Source organism: Sylvia atricapilla, chromosome 5, assembly GCF_009819655.1.
Source record: "Sylvia atricapilla isolate bSylAtr1 chromosome 5, bSylAtr1.pri, whole genome shotgun sequence".
Classification (NCBI taxonomy): domain Eukaryota; kingdom Metazoa; phylum Chordata; class Aves; order Passeriformes; family Sylviidae; genus Sylvia; species Sylvia atricapilla.
Window position 1 is genome coordinate 65,552,431 of NC_089144.1, and position 19,912 is coordinate 65,572,342.

Consider the following 19,912-nt stretch of genomic DNA (forward strand, 5'->3'; position numbering starts at 1 on the left):
TCCTCCCAGCGGGGCCGAACCGAGCCGCAGGGCGAGAGCCGAGCTGAGCAGGGCAGAGAAGAACCGAGCGGGGTAGAGGTTGAGCTGCGGCATCATGCTGGGCATGGTGAAGAACTCGCTGCTGAGCACGGTGGAGGCATGGCCCTACCGCCTGCTGAACAAGGGCGAGAAGGTCTGTGCCGGGGCGGGCGGCCGCCGCTGTTTCCCGGGCGGTTCTGCGCTAAGGCGCTGCGAGGGAAAGCGGGTGTCACCCCCGAGCAGTGCGTTCCTCCTGGCAGCGCCTCCATCCCCATCTCCTTCCCCAGGATCAGGTCAGCTACGAGGAGAGGACGTGCGAGGGCGGGAGGTTCGCGGCGGTGGAGCTGGTGGGGAAGCCGTTCGACGAAGCTTCGAAGGAAGGGGCGGTCAAGCTCCTCAAATATGTCGGGGGAAGCAACGACAGAGGTGAGAGATGCTGCCTGCCCCCCTGGGCTTGGCGGATGTTTGTGGTTGAGGCTTGGTGAAAGCAGGATGGATGGAGGCAATGGCACTGCAGGCCCGCCTGGCTTGTGGCTCCTGGCACTGGGGGTCTTTGATGGGGATGGCCCCTCACTGGGAAAAGTAAATTTGCAGCAGGTTAAGTCCTGCCCAGCCAACTCGTTTGTGTTATACGCTTTGTGTTCGCGTATAAGCCATCTCTGTTTCAGAGTGAAATCTCAAAAATTATTTGTTTAAACAGGAACGAGTTACCTTGCAGCTGGTATAAAGTGAGGACAGGCAGACATGTATCTATCAGAGCTCCCTGGGTGAGCAGTAGCTGATGAAATTCAGGGTATCTGGGACAGTTCAATTCTGTGATGTGCCTTGGTGGGCAGTGAAATAACAGTTATGACCTTGATATTTTATCTGGCTATTTTTATTCATGAAAGGGTAATGAACAATGAGCTTCCTTTTTAGTGGTATATCATAATGTTTTATGGCACCGCTTCCAGGTGATTGCTTCTAATTCTCATTTTACTAAAGTGTGCACATTTTAACCATTCATAGCAGAAGAAGACTACAGAATAGCTCTGAGGCATATAGATAGATGTTCTTGAACACCTTTCTCCAGCATCTAATAGAGGTACTATTGTGGTCTCTTTAGGAGTAGGAGGTGGATGCAGTTGGAAATGGTATTTGCAGCAACAGTTTTAGAAAGGTGATGATCGCTGTTAGTGTAGTAGAAAGGGTTCCTTCTATAACATGTGACACAAACACAGGTATGATATCAAAGAAAAAGAAATGAAAAAGACATGCCTTGATCTCAGCTGTTTTTATGGCTGTCTGATCCTGAGGTTTGGAGGTTCCGTACTGCTGCAGGAAGAGTGAAGAAAACTGGTCTTCAGTGCCATACGGTACTTCTTGGTGGGGATGAGTAGGAAAAAATCATACTATTCCTGTAGTGTGGACAGCATGAACAGTCCTGCTGAAAGCCATAACAGCACTGAGTTTTAGGGCACTGGAACCTGTAGTATGTCTGGAAGCATTTGGAAGGTTTTAAGAGAAAGCCCAGTATTAGCTATGGGCTAATGACTAAGTGTAGATAGTGTTAATTAAAATGCTGATGTTGATTGATACGTGCCGCTGGCCTGCCCTGGAGCTACAGACCCTGCTGTCTTACAGCTGATTTGTCAGAAAAACGAAGTGTCTCATAGAACCACAAAAGCAGCTCCATTAATAAAAAACATTCCAGAGGGACACTTATTTTCCAGGCTCCTGGTGTGGAGAGAGAGCTTGGCCCAACCAGAAGCCTATGATGGCTCTTCTGCTTCCCCAGAGGAGCCCAATCCTGACAAGGCCCTCATTCATATGAGGAGTTTTCCAAAAGTAAAATTAGCTTTTGTGAATTCCCTGTAAAGTTTGTGAGTTCCTGAGAGCCTAGACTTCTTTAGTAATGTCTGTGTGTCTGTTTCAGGGGTTGGAATGGGCATGACTGCTCCTGTCTCCATCACTGCCTTTCCTGCTGAAGATGGCTCCTTTCAGCAGAAGGTGAAAGTCTCTCTGCGGATCCCGAGCCAGTTTCAAGACAACCCTCCTTGTCCTACTGATGAAAGCATTAAGATTGAAGAAAGACAGGAGCTGACCATTTATTCCACGTAAGGAATGCATCCTGGAATCTCCAGTCTGAAGTGATGAGGTCTTTAGGGTGCTCTGAAGAGCAGTATTTGTTTCACCAGGTGACTTGCTGTACAAGGGGTGCATGTGGCAGAGGGAAATGGAGGAGTATGTCTAGACTGAAGACAGGTGGTTTTTGTCACCTCTTAGCCCTGGTCATGCTGCACTGATTTGGAATATGCATTTTTTTTTCCACTGGGTAAACAAGCATGGAGACTAGCCCTGAAAGATACTGTGCCATTTCTATTGTAGAAATCTATTGTTTTTCCCATTTTCTGGGTTCCAGATTGTTCTTAGTCATTAAGAATGCTCTTTGGTGTGGTATTCAAGCTGCCCACTGAAGCCTCATTCAGATGGACTCATACCAGACTCCACCATGGAAACAAGCATTGCTTCCAGTCACCTTTGAATGTCTTGGGCTGTTGACTGACAGCCTGGACTCAATTACCATCACAATAGCAATAAGCTCTTCAGCCTGTCTTTACCCTTTGGAGGTTCCCCTGTATACTTTCTTGAACTATTTTGGTTCACTTTAACTGATTCTTTCTTGCCTCTGACTGCTGCTTGGCCTTTGCGCTGGGTGTGGTCCACTTCTGCAATATCAGCCTGTTTTGTCTCAAACCTTGGCCCTGAGGGAGGGTGGTGAGGTGCAGGCTGATGTGGAAACAGTTCCTGCTGGTGATGTTAAAAATGTATTTTCACAGTGGGAGGTTGACATAAACCAGACCTATTTCTGTCCACCCCTTTTAAAGAGCATCGTGTTGTGTAATTGCCAATTGTCTGTTCCGACCTCCCCTTTTTCTTGGGCTAGCTAGAGTTTGGCTTTTGTTCGTGATCTTTCCAGCAGATGGTTGTTCACACCACAGTAAACATGGCTGTTGACAGCATTGGTGAGGACTGTGGGTTGAGCTGACTTGGGGATAACCTTGTGCTTTAGAAAGTTGTTTCTTTGATATGGTGCTGATTGACAGAGCAGGGCCATTCTGCTGGCTGACAGACATGGAGCTGTTTGGAGAGACCACTTTGGGGCCTTCCAATGGATGACTGCACCTTGGCTGTGTCACCCATGAGACTTCATCTGATGAAGTGTGCTGCTTCACAATGAGCGGTGCCCACATCAGTGCATGTTGGCAGGGCCTGGATGAAAATGTGTGTCTAAATATACTGTGGCTATATATGTGGCTCTCTCTCTTCCTTCTATGCTTTGCCAGGACTGCTCAACACCTCTCTGGTTTCTTTGCAGGCAGTTTGGTGGCTATGCCAAAGAGGCAGATTATGTGAACTACGCTGCCAAGCTGAAGGCTGCTCTGGGGAGTGATGCTGCCTACCGCAAGGATTTCTACCTGTGCAATGGTTACGACCCCCCTATGAAGCCTTACGGACGCCGCAATGAGGTCTGGTTTGTGAAGGAGTGAATGTCTGGCTCCCCGTGGTGCTGCCCTGCACTGATAACCTCCCCACACTATGTCCCTGTCCTCTTTAAAATAAACTAATAGTTCAGCAGAGGCAAAAAAAAAAAACCTATCACTTGCCTTTTTCCATGCTTATGCCTTAGTCTCTTGTGGACCATAAAAGTCATTTTAGAAGAACGCTTGTTGACTCTCCTGATGGTCCTGCTCCTTCATTCCAGACTGGGTCCTCAGCCACGTAGACTCTCTTGATCTCTTCATGGCTTGTTTTTTATCTCCTTCCTGCTTCCAGAGTTCAGTGCTGAGAAAGCCAAAAGTACTTAATTGACTGACAAGAGTCACATTCAAGTGTAGGCAGACTATTAGTCTCACCTGAGGTGCTCAGGGGAACATGACAAAAGTGCACACAGACTTTTTGATCTCCTTCAGTTTGCTGCAGCTGTAAAATGCTGCTTTTATCTTTGCCATTCCACAAGCAATCTAAAGGGACATGGGCATGGCTACCAGCACAGCATAGTGAAAATAAACATACTTTACATTAATTCAGAGTGTGCAGAAGATCAACACTTCTGTCATGTGTCTGAGAAACGTCATTCAGAGAAAGATACGGATTCTTTTTACAGCTTTCTTCCGTTTGAGGAGACATGTTTTGGCATGTGCTGTGTCTTCACTTCAGCTGGTAGCTGGACAATGTGTCCTAGAGACCTCAAGATTGTTTCCTCACCTTCCTATTACTTTTGTGTAACCTTTCCTTAAAATTAGCCTATGCAAGGGCTGAAGCAGAAATGTGCGTGGCTATCTAATTGAATTGGAGAACTGCAAGGCTGGGAAGAAAGCAAATGCTTATTACTTGTGATCTGAGGGTGCATTTGAAGAATGGTGAACATATGGTGAAACTACCATGGGTGCCAATCTAAAAATCTTTTCTTAAAAGGTGTCAGTTTTTGAAGGGCTACTCAGACCAGCTGTTTTCTTTAGAGGAGGGAAAGGAAAACAGTAGCCTTTTGGAAACTTCAAATACAACAGCAAGTGTGGGGTCATGTTTCAGGAAGAGTGGCAATGTTGAAATGTCAGGCATCAAACCAGCAATTTAGCTGTTGGCTCTGCCAAGGAGACAGCAGAATGCCCACAGTGGGAATATTCACACGCCCTGCTACTGGCTGTGTATAATCCATGACCTGCACTAAAAGAGGTGCTGTCCTCTGGTGATTAAGTGCCCCATAGTTCAGGTGCTTTCCAAAAGCCGTTTCCGCCTGGAGCTGAAAGAGTCATTTATCAGATGGCATCTTGGCTTCTGGCTGGTCAAGCTGTTGCATGTGTGCCTGCTTTCTGAGAACCAATCTCAGCAGCAAAAGGAGGAAACCTGAGGTTTTGATGGGCTTTCCTTTTCTCTCTTGCTTTAAGAGCCATATAAGAGCTTTGCTGTGAACTTCATGAGAGTTTCAATCACCTGGTGCAAGAGCAGTTAATTCAGGATGGGTAAAAAGAGCAGATATCATTTAATTAAGCAAAAAACCAAACAATGAGGGGGAAAAGCTATTCGCTGTGGTTAGTGATTGCAGTGCAGGGGAGGAAAAACAAAAAGAGAAATCAAGACAAAGAATTAGGCTTTTGTAGGAATTTTTGGAGCAGCAAATGTCCTTTTAAGCTTGTGCCTGAATCCAAAGGGATTGTTCATGTCTCAGATTATTTTAACCTGTGTGGATTAAATGAAGGAGCACAGTGTTGTCCAGTTTATGCCTTCCCAGGTTTGTTTTGGAGCTTGTGTGGATACAGTCTGTAACCTGTGGTGAATGTCCTTCAATGACCAAAACCTTGAAATTTCTCAAAATGTATCTTGTGAAATCTCAGATAATAGGAACGCCAATAATAAAGCTGGTATAAACAGAGCTGCACATCTCAGCACCATGGTGGGGTTCTTTTATAAAATGCATACCTTCTGAACAGAGAGAGTAAGAGTTTCAGACCCAACAATGAGAGTAAACATCTGTAGGCTCTGCCTGTGCAGCCCTGCTACTGCAGGGCTTTTGCATCAGGCAGGCAGGATAGAATTTCATAAACATTGTTAAATAATGTCAAACCCTTACGCAAACTGAATTGCCCTTTCTGTACACACAAAGATGCCTGTGTTTTGTCTGCATTTTCTACAGTTTTGAAATAAATAAAAAATAATGCTGTGATTTACAGCTTCTGTGCTGATCACTGACTTTGTGGGCTCAGTGGAAGCAGTTGATTTCCTAGACTGTAGGTTGCCACTTCATCTTTCTGTTTGGGGTACTAATCAAGTCACAGCATTTATAAATAGTCATAATGCTTTTTCCAATAAATCACTATTTTTGAGTATCCTGGTGTGGCCCTGCATTATCTGACTATGAGAAACAGTAGCTGATGAAATAATCTCCTTCATTTGTTCCAGCCATTGAGAGGCTTTGAGTGATGTATTTGTGTTAATGTAGAAACAAGGGGCCTGCTCACCTGAGGAAAATTATGTGTTCCTATGGCTGGAGCTCACAAGCAATGAACACATCCATGTTCAGGCAAATACTTGTGACTGGTTTTCAACACGATCTGTGATCCAGAAATGTTAGCCATTTTGTCCCATTGAGGTCCATCTAGCTTTGTGCCCTTTCCCTCTGATGGACAGTAGAGGACACCTGAGACAAGATTATACGAACTGTACACTCAGACTTCCTTTAAATATTTCCCTATCTCTAGTGCAATGTGGGCCCAAGGATTTCTCTTATTGTGCTGGTGGACCCAGGTGGATTTTATGTCATGCATTTGTCAGTTGCTTCCTAGAAATAAGGTAAAGTTACTATTCATGGCATCCTCTTGTCCTTTGGTTGCAGAATGGTAGAAATACTCTTTGTCTGAGGGTTTCCAGCAGCCTGTCTCTCTGCTCCTTAGGCAGCTGGGTCAGTCAGCTTTTTGATACGCCTCTGTCATTGCAAGTGAATGTTTATTTGGACAGCCAGAGTCACTGTTGACATTGGAGGATTTCCAGCCACCTCTTTGTGCTGCGGTCAGAAGTCAGAGGTGCGTTCTGGATTTTGACCCAAGGCCAGCATGGCCACCAACACGGTTACATAAAATTGACTCCTGAACTGATGTTAGCACAAAAATTTTCTCCATGCTCTGCAGTATTTGTTCTCAGAGAGATTAGAGTACAGCAGATTGCCTAGAGACCTCCTTGCTTCTCGTCTGTGCCTGTGCAATGTCTTTTTCTGTCTCTGGTGAATGCTGAAATGGAAAGATTTTGGTGCTTTTCAGTTGTTTGACAGGGCACCATGAAGTTGTCTGTTGTGTGTTGATTTAAGAAGACAGTGCTGGGAAAACTGAAAGTGGATGTTTCTCCATGCTGAGGCCCCCCAGTGCTGCTGGAGGTTGCCTTGCTGGGTTGTTGGGAGGTGGGTATGTGCATCAGACACTGCACTGCTGCCTGTGGCCCCTTTCCCATCATCTCACTTGTCAGTGAAGTGGAACGGCTCCAAAGCTGCCTGTGCTGGGCTGGACAGGCTCAGCAGGGAGTGGTCCTGGGAATTATCACAGCCTTCCAGAGACAGGAGTGCCCTTGCTGCTTATTAGCAGCTGGGCAGGGCCCTCTCAGTGCTATGCAAAGCAGTGGTATGATGGTGATAGGACTGGCCACAGGAAGGGCTACGTTTAAACAGAGCCAAATTTAAAGGCATAATTTTAAGGAAATTATGCACATGCCATGTAGATTTAGCTGTGCTGGATATACAACCTTCCTAAGGTACTCCACTTGTTAGTAAGGAATTTTCCTGCTGGTATTAACCATAGTAAACCCTATATATATATATATATATATATATATATATATTTGCATGCGTATGGGTGTAAATGTATGTGTATGTAGTGTGTGTGTAGACCAGCTACTTTGATCTGTTGTTTGGCTTCTGTAGTCACTGAATAACTCACTAGAGTGAATGCAGCCACAGGGCGAACATTTGCAGACTGAAGTTTTAAGACTGCTAGAATGAGAACTTCGTTAGCTTCAGAAAGAGATGCTTTGCTTTGTAGACACATGCCTTAATATATCTAACACTCCATTAAGAAGATGACAGCCTTTATAAAAGAGCTAATTGGTTAAGTTGTCCATATACATCTTGCCAGATTTATAATACTCCAGCCACTTTGAGGGGATGGGTGATCTATGGTGAATGAGGAAGTAACATCATTATTTCCCCATATTCATCAATCCCCCTGGCAAAGAGTGTGTGAGCAGCTATTGCACTTATGGTCACAAATTTTCAGCTTTGTAATGCTGCCCCAAGGCAATGGGTCAGAGGAAGAAGATTGTGGCTCCTAGCTCACGTCGTCCCTCCCTATTGTAATTACAATAATACTTCTTTTAGAATAGTGCTCTGAGCAGCAGCTCTCTTTCTTCTGTGACAGCATTTCAGCCACGCTGATCTAAAAAAGAAATGCATCTCTTTTAACAGGACCATAAGTAGCTTTGAATGTATAACACCTCTATAAAACTGCTTGGCAACATGATTTATTAGAGCGGGATCAGTGGTAAAAAGGTACTTCTCTGACAGTAATGGATGAAACACTTCCAGCATAGCTACTCTGTCTCTGCTTGGTGCCTATGCCAACAGCAGGCAGGTTTTGTCAGCTTATTCATAATCTTTACTTTGCTCTCAGCAGAATCCGTTGCACGAGATAGATTTCAGCGATGGTAGATGGGTTTTTTTCTAGTCCTCTGGGAGCTGCTGCAGAAGATGGGTCAGCACAAATGCTGCTTGATTCCTGAGGCTCTGTCTGCTTAATTCTACATCCAGACCCTGTACCTAGGTGAGCGTTGGGTGCATGCCACTCCTGTACCCCTCACTGCTGCCCACCCCCATGAAGAGAAATTTGAGTGACTGGGGTGAAAGGAGCTGCACTCTTCTTAGACTGAGCGTGAAGTCTGTCTGATCAGCAGCCCAAGGTGCCAAGGAAGTCTTAGATATATCTTCTGTGCAGTCCCTGTGAGAAGACTGGGTTGAGGAGCCTGGATCTAAGACACAGGTTTTTAAAAGTACCAGTGGAAGTGAAAGATCTCAGAAACCACATCCTGCAATATGCCACGTGCTGCAACACCCTGATCTGCGCTGTGACCTGGATGACCTTGGGTGTGCACTGTGACCCTGGCAATGTGACCTGACTCTGGGGATCCTTGTGGTGTGACACCAGAGCCCAGCCTGTATCATGTGGGCAACTGCCCACCTCGCCTGTGGCCGGACATGGAAGCTTGGTGGGTTCCAAGAGATGTTTGTGTTTGGGATGTGTGTTCTTCAGCACATGAAAGCAGGGAGGGATTGCCATGGCAACTATTCTTAAGTATTTTTCCAGTGTTTTCCAATCTCATTAATTTTTTTTTCTTATATCCTTAGTGTTTAATTTAAGGCCTTTCCTAATTGGAGTCCAAAAAACCAGTTGAAGTGAATTCTCTGATTAGACAAAAGGTTCGGACACCTTCCCACACAACTTGTGAAGTACAAGATCAACAGAATTGAATGTTGCTGTGAGTAAGAGGAGATCTGAAATTTGAAATGCATTGTACCCAGACAAATGAAATAAATGAAGCCTTTTACTTAAAGCAAAGCAATGAAATAAAAGATAGTGTACAGCATGACAATTTTGGGCACTCCCTTGCTGATAGATCTTTCTAGGCTGTTTAATCACTGATTGAAGACCTTCCCAATCTTCTTTATGACTCAGCTTTGTGAAGGAACATCTTTCCAAATCAACATGTGCTGTCTCATTGAAGTATCTTTCATGAACTGTAGTATTATTTAGTCTGAGTACTTTGAAGGGGATGGTTACTGCAGTGGTGTTTTTTGGGGGTAATTGCCATGCCTCTCATGTTCCAGTTTGAGTGTGTTTTGGCTGGGATAGAGTTAATTTTCTTTATAGTAGCTGGTGTAGGGCTGTGCTTTGGATTTATGCTGAAAGCAGTGTTGATAATACAGAGAGGTTTTTGCTATTGTTGAGCAGTGCTTACACAGAGCCAAGGCCTTTTCTGCTTCTTGTTCTGGCAGGTAGGCCAGGTGTGCACAAGAAGCTGGGAGGGGAGAGAGCTGGGACAGCTCACCCCAGCTGATATTCCCGTCCATATGGTGCCACACATCATATAAAGTGGGGGGCAAGAAGTGAGGGGGGATGCTCAGAGTGGTGTTATTTTTCTTGCTGAGGAGCTGTTCCACGTGATGGGATCCTGGTGTCCTCGGGATGGCTGAAACTCCTACCTGCCCACGGCAAGTGGTGAACTAATTCCTTGGTTTGCTTTGTTTGCATACAGGCTTTTGCTTTATCTATTAAACTGCCTCTGTTTCAACCCACAAGTTTTCTCACTTTTATTCTTCTGCCTCTATTCCCCATCCCACCAGGGTGGGCGAGTCAGCGAGCAGCCGTGCGATGCTCCATTGCTTACTGCGGTTAAACCGTGACACACCTGCAGCTGGTACCTATGGATGGGAAACCCAGCCTGTAAGGGAAGAAAAACTCCTGTGGAGGTGTAGGAAGGAGAAGGTCAGTGCCTTAGTTGTGCTGTCTTGGGGTGGGCAGTGTGAGGCTGTGTTGGTGCCCCCAAACCTCCTGCACTGGCCCTTTGCTGTGGGGGATGTTGGTGGAGAGACTGACAAGCCCTGTTGGGGAAGATGAATCAGGGAAACCTTATAAATATGATTGCTTAGAAAAGATTTTGAAAATATGAAACCTATAATCGAAATAGAAATGAAAGCTGACTTTGAGTTGTAGGATACTGAGTCTTAGTTACTATAGAACCTGAAAACAATGGCCTAGCTAGCTGAAGGAGAATCCATTCCGATTGAGCAGAACCCTTTCTGCTGGCTAAGGGATCCAAAGGTCAATGTAGTAAAACCCAAGTCTAAAGAGTAGTTTTTAGAGTTTAAAATATAACACAGTATGGTAATATAGTAGTTCTTATAGGCTGTATGTAGATTCTGTAGGATTTTGTGTCTTGTATTTGTTGGTCACTGTAAATTAGAATATTCATCACAAAAGAAGATATAATGTATTGTAACAAAGACCTCGCTCTCTTAACTCTGTTAACTCTTGCTCTTACCTCTTCCTCCTCTCCTTCCCGCTACTCTTACCTCTTACCTCTTAACTCTCTTAACTCTCTTACCTCTTGCCTCTTACCTTTCCTCTTCCCCCTATTCTCGCTCTCTCTTGCTCTCTCCCCCCCTGCCCTTTGCTCTCTCGCTCCCTTCTCTCTCAGCTCTCACCCTGCTGTTTTCTCTCCCTCTGTCTTTGGGATTTCCCTCCAGCCCAGGCTGGTGGCTGAAGGCAAGGCCCTTTTACCCACGACCCTTGCAATAAAAGCACATGTTCTAGAATATACAGGTCAGCAGAATTCCTTGTCCCAGCCATCCGTGGATTGCCTACAAAGCCCCTTTCAGAACTCACACTTTCCCCCTTAGGGCTCCTGCTGTGATGGCTGCAGCACAGTAAATGACAGAATAGGAACCAGAGATTCCTCCCAGCTTCTCCAGCCCTGCCTTGAGACAGACTACATCTCCTCCCTACAGCAGGGCCCAGGGAGCAAAGATCTCCTTGGAAATTCCCTGCCTGACTCTCCTCCCGCTGTGTTGCCGTCTGCTTTGCATAAGATTCTGGTATACGCCTTTGTGGAAAGCAATGCTCTTCCTCCGAGGACATCTTTGGCGCTGCTTCCCTGGAAGGACAAAATCCTCGGGCACAAAGTGCAGGCTGAGACCGTTCCAAGTGCTCCTCCCTGTCCCGAGGCAGGGAGGGAAACAGAAATGACAATTTTATGAGATACTGCGTCTTGGGAACCTGGTCTAAAACACCCTCAGGTTGGAAACCTGCCCAGCTGATTTCAGAATGATGAAAGCTGTTCTGCAGGTTTTGATCCAAATGGGGTAACAGGGCCTGGAGCAAACAGAGACAGAAAAATTGGGTGCAGTTTCAAGCACAGAGGGTGCCCCAGGGTGGTTTTGTTCCTCTCAGATGTACTTGTTAATCTGCCCGTGTGTTGACCCCTGTGTAGCTTTATGCCAGATCTCAGCAGGTATGGCAGTGGCACTGCTCACGTGTGGGGCAGGCAGTGCCCTGTACCTCTCTTTGCCTCTCAGGTGCAGGTGTGGTTTGTATCAGCTTCCAAATGGCTGCACAGGACGTCTCTCTGAATCCAGGAATGAAGGCCAGATCTTGAGCCAGGGGAGTGGTTTGGCCAGAGACAGCTCTCCACAGAGCTGGTTTGGTAAACAGGCAACAGGAGTTCATCTATTTTTCATCATGATGATGCTATTTCTGAATAAGAGAGAAAAATGCGGGCTTATTTCTGAAGCATGTGATTTAGGTTTTGGCCTTTAAAATTTTGTTTATTTTGAATGGAAGCCCAGAATGCACATAATGTAGCAAAAAACCCTGCAGATACAGACAGGGATTTTTGTTTCACCTTTCAAGTTACTCCCACTCCTGATGCTAAAGCAGTAGCATTTGAAAAGGCTCTGGATGTTTTCCCTTTCCTTGGGTAGAAACAAATGAAAATAACAATCCTGAAGCGATACTGAAGGTACCTGCTTCCAGATAACTCTGCTGAAAGCAGCAAGGTACAACCAGGCACACTAGGGAAATGAGGAAAATATCCTGGGAACTTCCACCCTGACAGAGAATTTCCCTGTGACTGCAGTTCCTGCTCCTGGGGCATGTAGCAAGGGGATGACTATGAGCTCCCCAGACAGTCCTGATATGAAGGTAAGCACAATTGTTTTCTGAAATATTTGATCCCATAATCCACAAATCCGTTTATCATAAGTAGCCTTTCAAATTGTTGTGACAAACTCTTCTGGACTGAATCCAGCTCCTGAATTATGAGAAGCTAAAAATGGTGTCTATTCCCATGGCTATAGACAGAGAGATGCTACTCAGCAACAAATGCACCACCAAGTGCCTTAAAAATAGCCCCTGTGGAATTATTCAGTGTTTGGGACTTGTCATTTCATAGGGGTAAAAATGGATTCATTTTGGCACAAAATATGCATAATATGTATCCACAGCTTTAGAAATAGCATTTATAAAATTATGTGTATAATTTTATCTTGAATTGATGCTGAGCAAAGAGACAAAACAATCAACAATAATTTAACACAAGTTTTGTTCTTAGGTAATTTTAAGACTTTTGTCTTTGAAATGCAGGTGTCAAAAGAGACCTTCCTCCCTTCACCTCTCCTCCCTTTTTTTCTTTAAGACAGCCTTAGGGAAAACACTTGAAATTGCTGCCATTATGGCAAAAGTGATGGCTATAAGCCAAAGAAGAAGCCTGGCCCACAGTTGTCACCCCACACAAATTAATTCCATGGCTTTGTTATTTTGGTTTTCAAAATGTAAGCCTTTATATCTCTTGGGGTTCCAGATTTTGTAAGTGGAGTCACAGATAGGGTAGAAATTCAGTTGGTGAGATGGTGCTCTGAGAAATAACTGGGTCAATAGCTGGAACATTACTTGAATTGGCTCTTAGAGGAGCATTTGGGGACCATGCTGTTTGTCTTCCTCTCTTGTCATTCTGCTTCCTTTCATCTCACTCGCCCTTGCAGTAATCATGCAGGGCTGATGCATTGATACTCATTGTGGGGAGGATAAGGTCTTGTTGGAGGGTCCTGGGCATCTTTCCTTTTCCACCTGTGGGATCTGCTGAAAGGGAGCAGGTACAAATATGAAGGCTTTGCTGCTGCCCTGCTCCAGGCTTTCCTGTCCACCCTCTGCCCTGTAGAGCCTGGCTGCTGGCTGAATGTTCTTGCCTCTAAAGGTGCTCAATAACAACCTGTAGCAGCCTAAGCCCTAGGAAAGGGTGGAAGATACAGCTGGTAAACCAATATCCTGGGAAAGCATTTTGCAAAATTGGAGCAATAATACAGCAGAAGAACATGTGAGGCCCTATAGGCATGGGCAACAATTTTGTTACTGAACAGAAGTGGTTTCATTCACTCACACTTGCACACCTGTACTCAGGTGCAGGTGAGTGCTAGCATCTAAGTGGTGGTTTGCTCTGGCTCAGGTGGCCACGGCCACCACTGATAGCCCTGAGTGGGGACTGACCACCAGAGCAGTGAGCCATGCTGGCCGGGAAGCGCAGGGTGGAGAGCTGGACTTGTGAGAAGGAGGATGTCACCCATAAAAAGCATCACCCCTGTACAACGTCATGCCTTGGAGATGTGTTTGTGAAGTCTCAGGATATAATCTATGAGCAGACTTGGTTGTCCTGTCCTGATCAGGGGGATGAGATAGATTAAAAGTGGGATTTGGCAATTGAGAGAATAGAATAAAGCAGACTTCCCAGAACAGTTCAATGCCACAAGACAACAACTTCACCTGAAAGAGATCCTTCAAATTGTAATGCTTTTCTTTAGAAATCAGCATTTAAAACACTTTTTAAATGAAGATCATAATTTTTTTTATTTGAAAAAACTCTTAGAATAGTACATTTTTAGTAAAGGGTTATTTAAATATGATTTCACAAGTCAGTAATATTTTCTGCTTAAAATTACATCCCTCTTACCATTTTACTGAAATTATTACATGGTTTCTAGGGCAACTTACCAATAGCATTAGGGTTCACTTTTCTGTTTCTTGAGGGGTCAGGGAGGTCTTTATCAGAGAAATCAAGGGATAGACAAAAATGTCAAAACTGTGCTTTGATATTTTCCCACCCCTTGCTGAAGAAAAAAAAAAAATCGTCTGTTAATGTGATAAAAGGAGTGAGGCTAGCTGGAGATTTATGCCCTCCTGGAGACATAGTGTGTCAGCTCTCCTCCAAGCTCTCTCATGCTATTTCCATGGCAACTCCATATAATGATAACTCCCACAGATTTTCTCCTTTTATCTGTTATTTTGGTCCTAGATAGTGATGGATTTGAGGCATATATTTCTTTCACACCATTTGATGCCCATCGACAACCAAAGCAAATAATGTCCTCATTCTTCAGGTCTTTAGAAAGCACAGTTAGCTCACAGCCCTTTCAGGAATTCACCTGCAGAGCTGGATGAAGCTGAGACAGGAAAAGCAGTGCTACAGATGCTCAGAGGAAGCTGCAGAGGATGAATGCTCACTGTCAGCATGATGTGACAGGATTACATTCCACTCCTGCTTTTCTCCTCCCCTTGGCCAGGGTAACAGATGGACACTAAGGAGGAGGCCATGGTGCAGTGGGAGGATGGATGGTTTGGGTGCAGGGAGCTGCATCTCAGCTGTTCTGCCTAGGGAGACAGGAGGTCATTCTGCCTGACTGGGAGATGCTCCCATTCCCCCTGATGTCTGCTCATGACTGCAAATCTGGTCCAGCTCATGAGACAAGGATCAGGAGTTTCAGCCAGGCATAGCTGCAGCCAGAAAAATCCTTGACCAAGTGCCGCTAACCCATGACTTCCTCCCTCTTATGAAATCTCTTCAGTAAGGTGCTGCTGGCTGATTTTACACAGCAGAAGTGGCAGGAATGCAGCTTCTTCTGGGAAACTGCACTTGCTTTGTCTAGCTGGTAGGGCAGAACAGGCCAAATGTTAGTGCTGGAGTGGAGGGTCCACAAAGATCCTGGAGTCCAGCTGCCAGTGTGGGCTGAACTGAGCCTCTGTGCTTGGTTTGTCATTGAGTGCCAGGGACAACAGGACAGTCTGAATGTGAAGACCTATACTAAACATCCCCTATACTTTTTGCCCTGAGAGCATCCAGATATTTTGACACTCCTCATTTCTTCCTGCAGAAGCTTCCATTTGAGCAGAGGAGAAATGCTAGGTGAGAGGACATCCTCCTCCAGGAAAGGATCTTAAACTTTATACTTGATAATAGTGTCCCTTCTGAGGACGGCTCAGAAGAGCTGTCCTACCTGTTTGGTCCCCTCTGTCCTGTAAACAGAGGGAGCATGGTGGGAGCATTACTCCATTATAGGGAGGGGAATGAGGGCACAGCATCAGAGTCATATAGGTTGGAAAAGATCTCTGAGATCAAGTCCCGTCTTCAATTGAATGCCACCGTACCCACTAAGGCATATAATTAAATTCCATCTCTACTTGTTTTTTGAACAGTTCCAGGCAGGGTGACTCCATCACTTCCTGTAGTTTGAGCTCTTGCCTGGAAGCAGCCCAGGTTTGACTCTCTTTTCTGAATGACACAGAGCAATTCACCTGGACATGTGGGTGAGCGCTCACCTAGGCATGGTGAAAATTTGACCTTCACCTTCTGCCCTGAATGTAAAAAGTATCATTTTTCCCATCGTGCTAGCGTGATGGAAGGATAAGCATGTGGAAGACCTTCTCAAGGACTCTTAGCAACTCAAAAGGCATATTGAAAACAAGACAGCAGAATTTCTGAATAGTTGATCTAAGGTCTCCAATGCAAATTGGCGACCAGCACCTTGTCCACGTGTATTGTGATGATCCCATCAAACACAAACAATACTCCATCCCCCAGAGTAGAACTGGGGTTGAGACAGTGGGGTTAAACACAGTAACAAATCTCTGTTAAGATAAACACAGTAACAAATCTCTGTTAAGATGGAGGCCACAAAGACGTGTTTTTAAAATCCTTATATGTTACCAAGTTCATGGGTTTTTTGTTTCTTAGGATTGTGCTAAGACATATCCATAGAAATGATTCCTTATTTAGACCTATAGATGTCTCCAAGGTGAGGAATAAAGAAACTTTTGCCATTGTAAGAATTTAAATTTTTTCCCCAATGTTCTCACTTCAAATGTATTATCATGCTTCTATTAATTTCAGTGTGAGCGTTGTATGCACAGTTGGAGGCAGAGCATGTCCCAAAAGCTGGCTACATTTGATGAGTGCACTGTGAAAGAGAAATAAGGCTAGACACTAGCAAGGGTTTAATCTCTGGGATCCTGTAAAGGAGCATGCAGCTTCTTTCAGCGTTTCCTCATTCATTCCATAAAGTCGATTCCACTTTTAGAGAGTACTGCCAGACAATAAAGACAAATGATACTCAAAAAAGGGCAAAGTTCACAATGAAACTTGCAGAGAGAGGACTTTTCCCCTCCTCCCACCCCACTTGTCTGATGATTTGGAAAAAAAACCACTTGTAGCTGGAGCCAGGGCTAGACACCTCGGTAAATCTAGTTTTAGCACTACTGCTGTTGGATGAAAAATGTGATCACCACCAAAAAACGAACTACTGATCTGGTGTGAACTCACTTGGTGACTGGGCAGGAACGGAACCGTGTGTTCTCGATGGATGCAGATACCGCAGTGCCCTCTCCTGGCCGCTGAACGTCCGATGTCACAGTGAAACAGACGGCTCCAGATTTCGTGTCCTTGACACCTTAAGTTTTAGTTTTCATGTTTTCCGTACTGCATTGGTATATAACTCTGAACTCCATATGAAGCGTTAGCAAGTTCTCTTCACAGGGTTGTTGGGTAAAACAATCCTTTTCCAGCCCAAGAACCAAGGACACCGTTACAGCTTCAGGCCCAGGAAGTATAAACAGCAAATTGAGGACACCAAACTGGGAGGATGGGACTTCATAACCCAAGCTGTAATTGGACAATTAACCCCAATATGTAAATGGATCAAAACTTATAAAAGTGTGAAAACATGGTACCCGGTGTCCATCATGGGTACAGCCTCAGCCAGGCTCTTGTAGTGCCCAAGGTGTGTTCTTTGAAGGCCTTTTTAATAAATACCTCCTTTATTCCTTGAACACTGTTTAGCCTCTGTTCTAGGTAGCCTCTCAAATCATCATCCTCATGTGGGACAGGTTTTTGTTCAGCTTTCTGAGAGTTCACTTAAGCACAGCTGGCAGCAGAGCCAATGTCCTTGCAGGACAGGAGCAGGGGACAGACAGTTCTCAGGTCATTTGAAGCAGTACTACGACTGTCCGACAGTCTTTCCATCAGCCTGTACTCTGGAGAATTGAGCACACCTTGGCTCAGCTTGCACCAGTGAATCCATCTGCTTGTGAGCTGACCTGTGCTTAGGAACTGGGTGCTTAATCTTGGCCCTATCAATGTCTCATCTCACACAAACTGCTGATTTTAACCCAAAAAGCAAAGGAGAACCATAACAGAGTCTCTGTACATAGTAGTGATAGTGGCGATGGGTGAGGAGGAGAAAGGACAAAGAGCTGATCCTTCTTTGTGCACTAGATTTGTCCACCTTGCTGCCAGACACCACAGACTTTGACACTGGGGGTCTCCTGGCTTTCTGACTGGCGTAGTTCTACCAAGGCAAGTCCAGGAGCTGGTGGCCTCCATTTGGGAGGCTGCACAGAATGGGGAGCAGAGCTGGTGACCCAGTCAATCTGCCAGCAGCCTGCCCACTTGCTCCTCACCCCCAAAACTGCCCATCTCTTGCAGCCTTGTGAAGCACCAGGAATCTGCCGTGAAGGGTCTGACTGATCTTCCTTGACCACAGATACCTCGCCAAAGATGAGCAGCAGCCTCTCCAGGCAACCATTTCTCTCCAGCAGCTGAAGTGCAGACAACGAAGAAGAGGCTAGTTGAAATCAAACTAAACTGTGCCTAAAATAAAATGAGTTCAGAGATAAGCTCTTTGTGCTGCTGAATAAAACAAGCAGAACATCACAGTAGACAAGCTTTCTTTAGCAGCTGGAAAGTTATAGTTGCTTGGATTTTATTGGTGTGATGAGGGTTTTTTGTTGTTTTTGATTTTGTTTTTGTTGTTGGAACATGCTGAGTCAAAGAAATCATTTCATTGTGGCAAAATTGCAAATTTTATTGAAGTTCAGTGTAAGGCCATGAAATACCATCGTTGTTGTTGTTATTATGGTTATTATTAATCATAATAATGTTAAAATACATATTATAAAGTTGGCTTTTCACAAATATTGGAATGAATAGTATATGTCTAATTGTACTGTACTGTGTTTTGTTAATGAGAGTTTAGAAAGGTGATGAATGTATTTTCTGATTGTGGCATAGTGTGAATGGTGGAAAGACGTTTGCTCTTATGTCTCCTAATTGTCTATTTTATTTTGTATTAAAACTTACAAATTTTTAAAAGAAGTGAATAGAAGAAAGACTGAGTTTTTTCTTTATGACATCTGAAACCGTCCAAGCCAAGAATTATGGAGAAGGAGTCACCCTGTGGCCCTGCAAAAAGGTTGCTGGATTTCTGGGATTTTTTCTCAAAATAAAACCAGCCAAACCCCATGTTACCAGACAAAGTAGAGCCACCCACAAATAAATCTATCAAATGAGATGATCGGGGAAACTTGAAACGGAAAAGAATGTTTTAATATCTATTGAATATGTAAACCAGCAAACCCTTCAAACACAGCAATTGGAAAAAGAAGGGTGTGCTTTCTGCTGAACGTTTGCCCTTATGCCTCCTAATTGTCTATTTTATTTTGTATTAAACTTATAAATTTTTACAAGAGAGCGGAGCTCGTTTTTCACTGTTCTAACACTGTTGTTAGGGGGTGTAACCCCGCGTTTCCCCGGCACGGCGGGGCAGGAGCGCCGCTCGGCGGCCGCCGGCGGAATGACAGGAGGATCGCTCCTCTGCTCGCCCCGACCCTCCCCGCTCCGCCTTCTCTCCCTTTCGAGGAGCCAGACACCCCACCGCAGCCTCCGCCTTGTTTTCCAGGGGTTTGCTTTCAATCCTGCAAGAGTTGGCGCGTCCACGGTGTGGCACACTGCCCTGGAGAACACCCGTGGGTACCAGGCGGGTGCTGGAATCACTCTTGGACTCCCCTTCATTTGGCCCGTGGCGCCGGTCGCAGGTGGCTGGAGTAGGGGCTGAGGACGTGGCAAAGAGGCAGTGAGAGGGGGCGGTGCAGCAGGTGGCCAGGAGGGCCAGTGGCACCTGGTCTGGATCAGGAATGGTGTGGCCAGCAGGAGCAGGGAGGTCATCCTGCCCCTGCACTGGACACACCTCGAGTGCTGTGTCCAGTTCTGGCCCCTCAGTTCAGGATGGACACTGAGACACTTGAGTGCATCCAGAGGAGGGAACAAAGCTGGTGAAGGGCTTGGAAAACAAGCCATATGAGGAACGACTGAGGCAGCTGGGGTTGTTCAGCCTGGAGAAAAGGAGACTCAGAGATGACCTTATCACTCTACAACTCCCTGAAGGGTGGCTGTAGACAGCTGGGGGTTGGTCTCTTTCTCCAGGCAGCAACTGACAGAACGAGAGGACACAGTCTCAGGCTGCATCAAGGGAAATATAGGCTGGATATTAGGAAGAAGTTTTTCACAGAGAGAGTGATTAAATACTGGAATGGTCTGCCCGGGGAGGTGGTGGAGTCACCATCCCTGGATATGTTTAAAAAGAGACTGGAGTTGGCACTCGGTGCCATGATCTGGTTGAGGTGTTAGGGCTGGGTGTGACTCGATGATCTTGAAGGTCTCT

At 45.3% G+C, this 19,912-nt stretch overlaps 1 protein-coding gene across 8 annotated transcripts; it reads left to right on the forward strand.

Moving 5' to 3' along the window:
- The first annotated feature begins 3 nt into the window (after nucleotides 1–3).
- On the forward strand, nucleotides 4–18,567 carry HEBP1 (heme binding protein 1). 8 transcript variants are annotated; one of them, XM_066319895.1, is made up of 6 exons: nucleotides 4–172; nucleotides 306–444; nucleotides 1,934–2,114; nucleotides 3,377–3,527; nucleotides 12,229–12,293; nucleotides 17,899–18,567. In XM_066319895.1, the coding sequence occupies exons 1-5, from the start codon at nucleotides 95–97 to the stop codon at nucleotides 12,259–12,261; spliced, it is 582 nt and encodes a 193-aa protein (XP_066175992.1). In that variant the 5' UTR covers nucleotides 4–94; the 3' UTR covers nucleotides 12,262–12,293; nucleotides 17,899–18,567. The 8 variants fall into 8 exon arrangements, with proteins under 8 accessions (XP_066175992.1, XP_066175991.1, XP_066175989.1 ...); XM_066319894.1 differs by lacking the exon at nucleotides 12,229–12,293; XM_066319892.1 differs by lacking the exons at nucleotides 12,229–12,293; nucleotides 17,899–18,567 and adding an exon at nucleotides 11,669–11,802.
- Nucleotides 18,568–19,912: the final 1,345 nt, after the last annotated feature.

Bases quoted from the DNA above. Each gene is read 5' to 3' on its own strand.
- HEBP1 (XM_066319888.1), top strand. From the start codon at position 95: ATGCTGGGCATGGTGAAGAACTCGCTGCTGAGCACGGTGGAGGCATGG. The intron at 173-305 runs GTCTGTGCCGGG...CTCCTTCCCCAG, and splicing joins TGCTGAACAAGGGCGAGAAG to GATCAGGTCAGCTACGAGGA. The intron at 2,115-3,376 runs GTAAGGAATGCA...GTTTCTTTGCAG, and splicing joins GAGCTGACCATTTATTCCAC to GCAGTTTGGTGGCTATGCCA.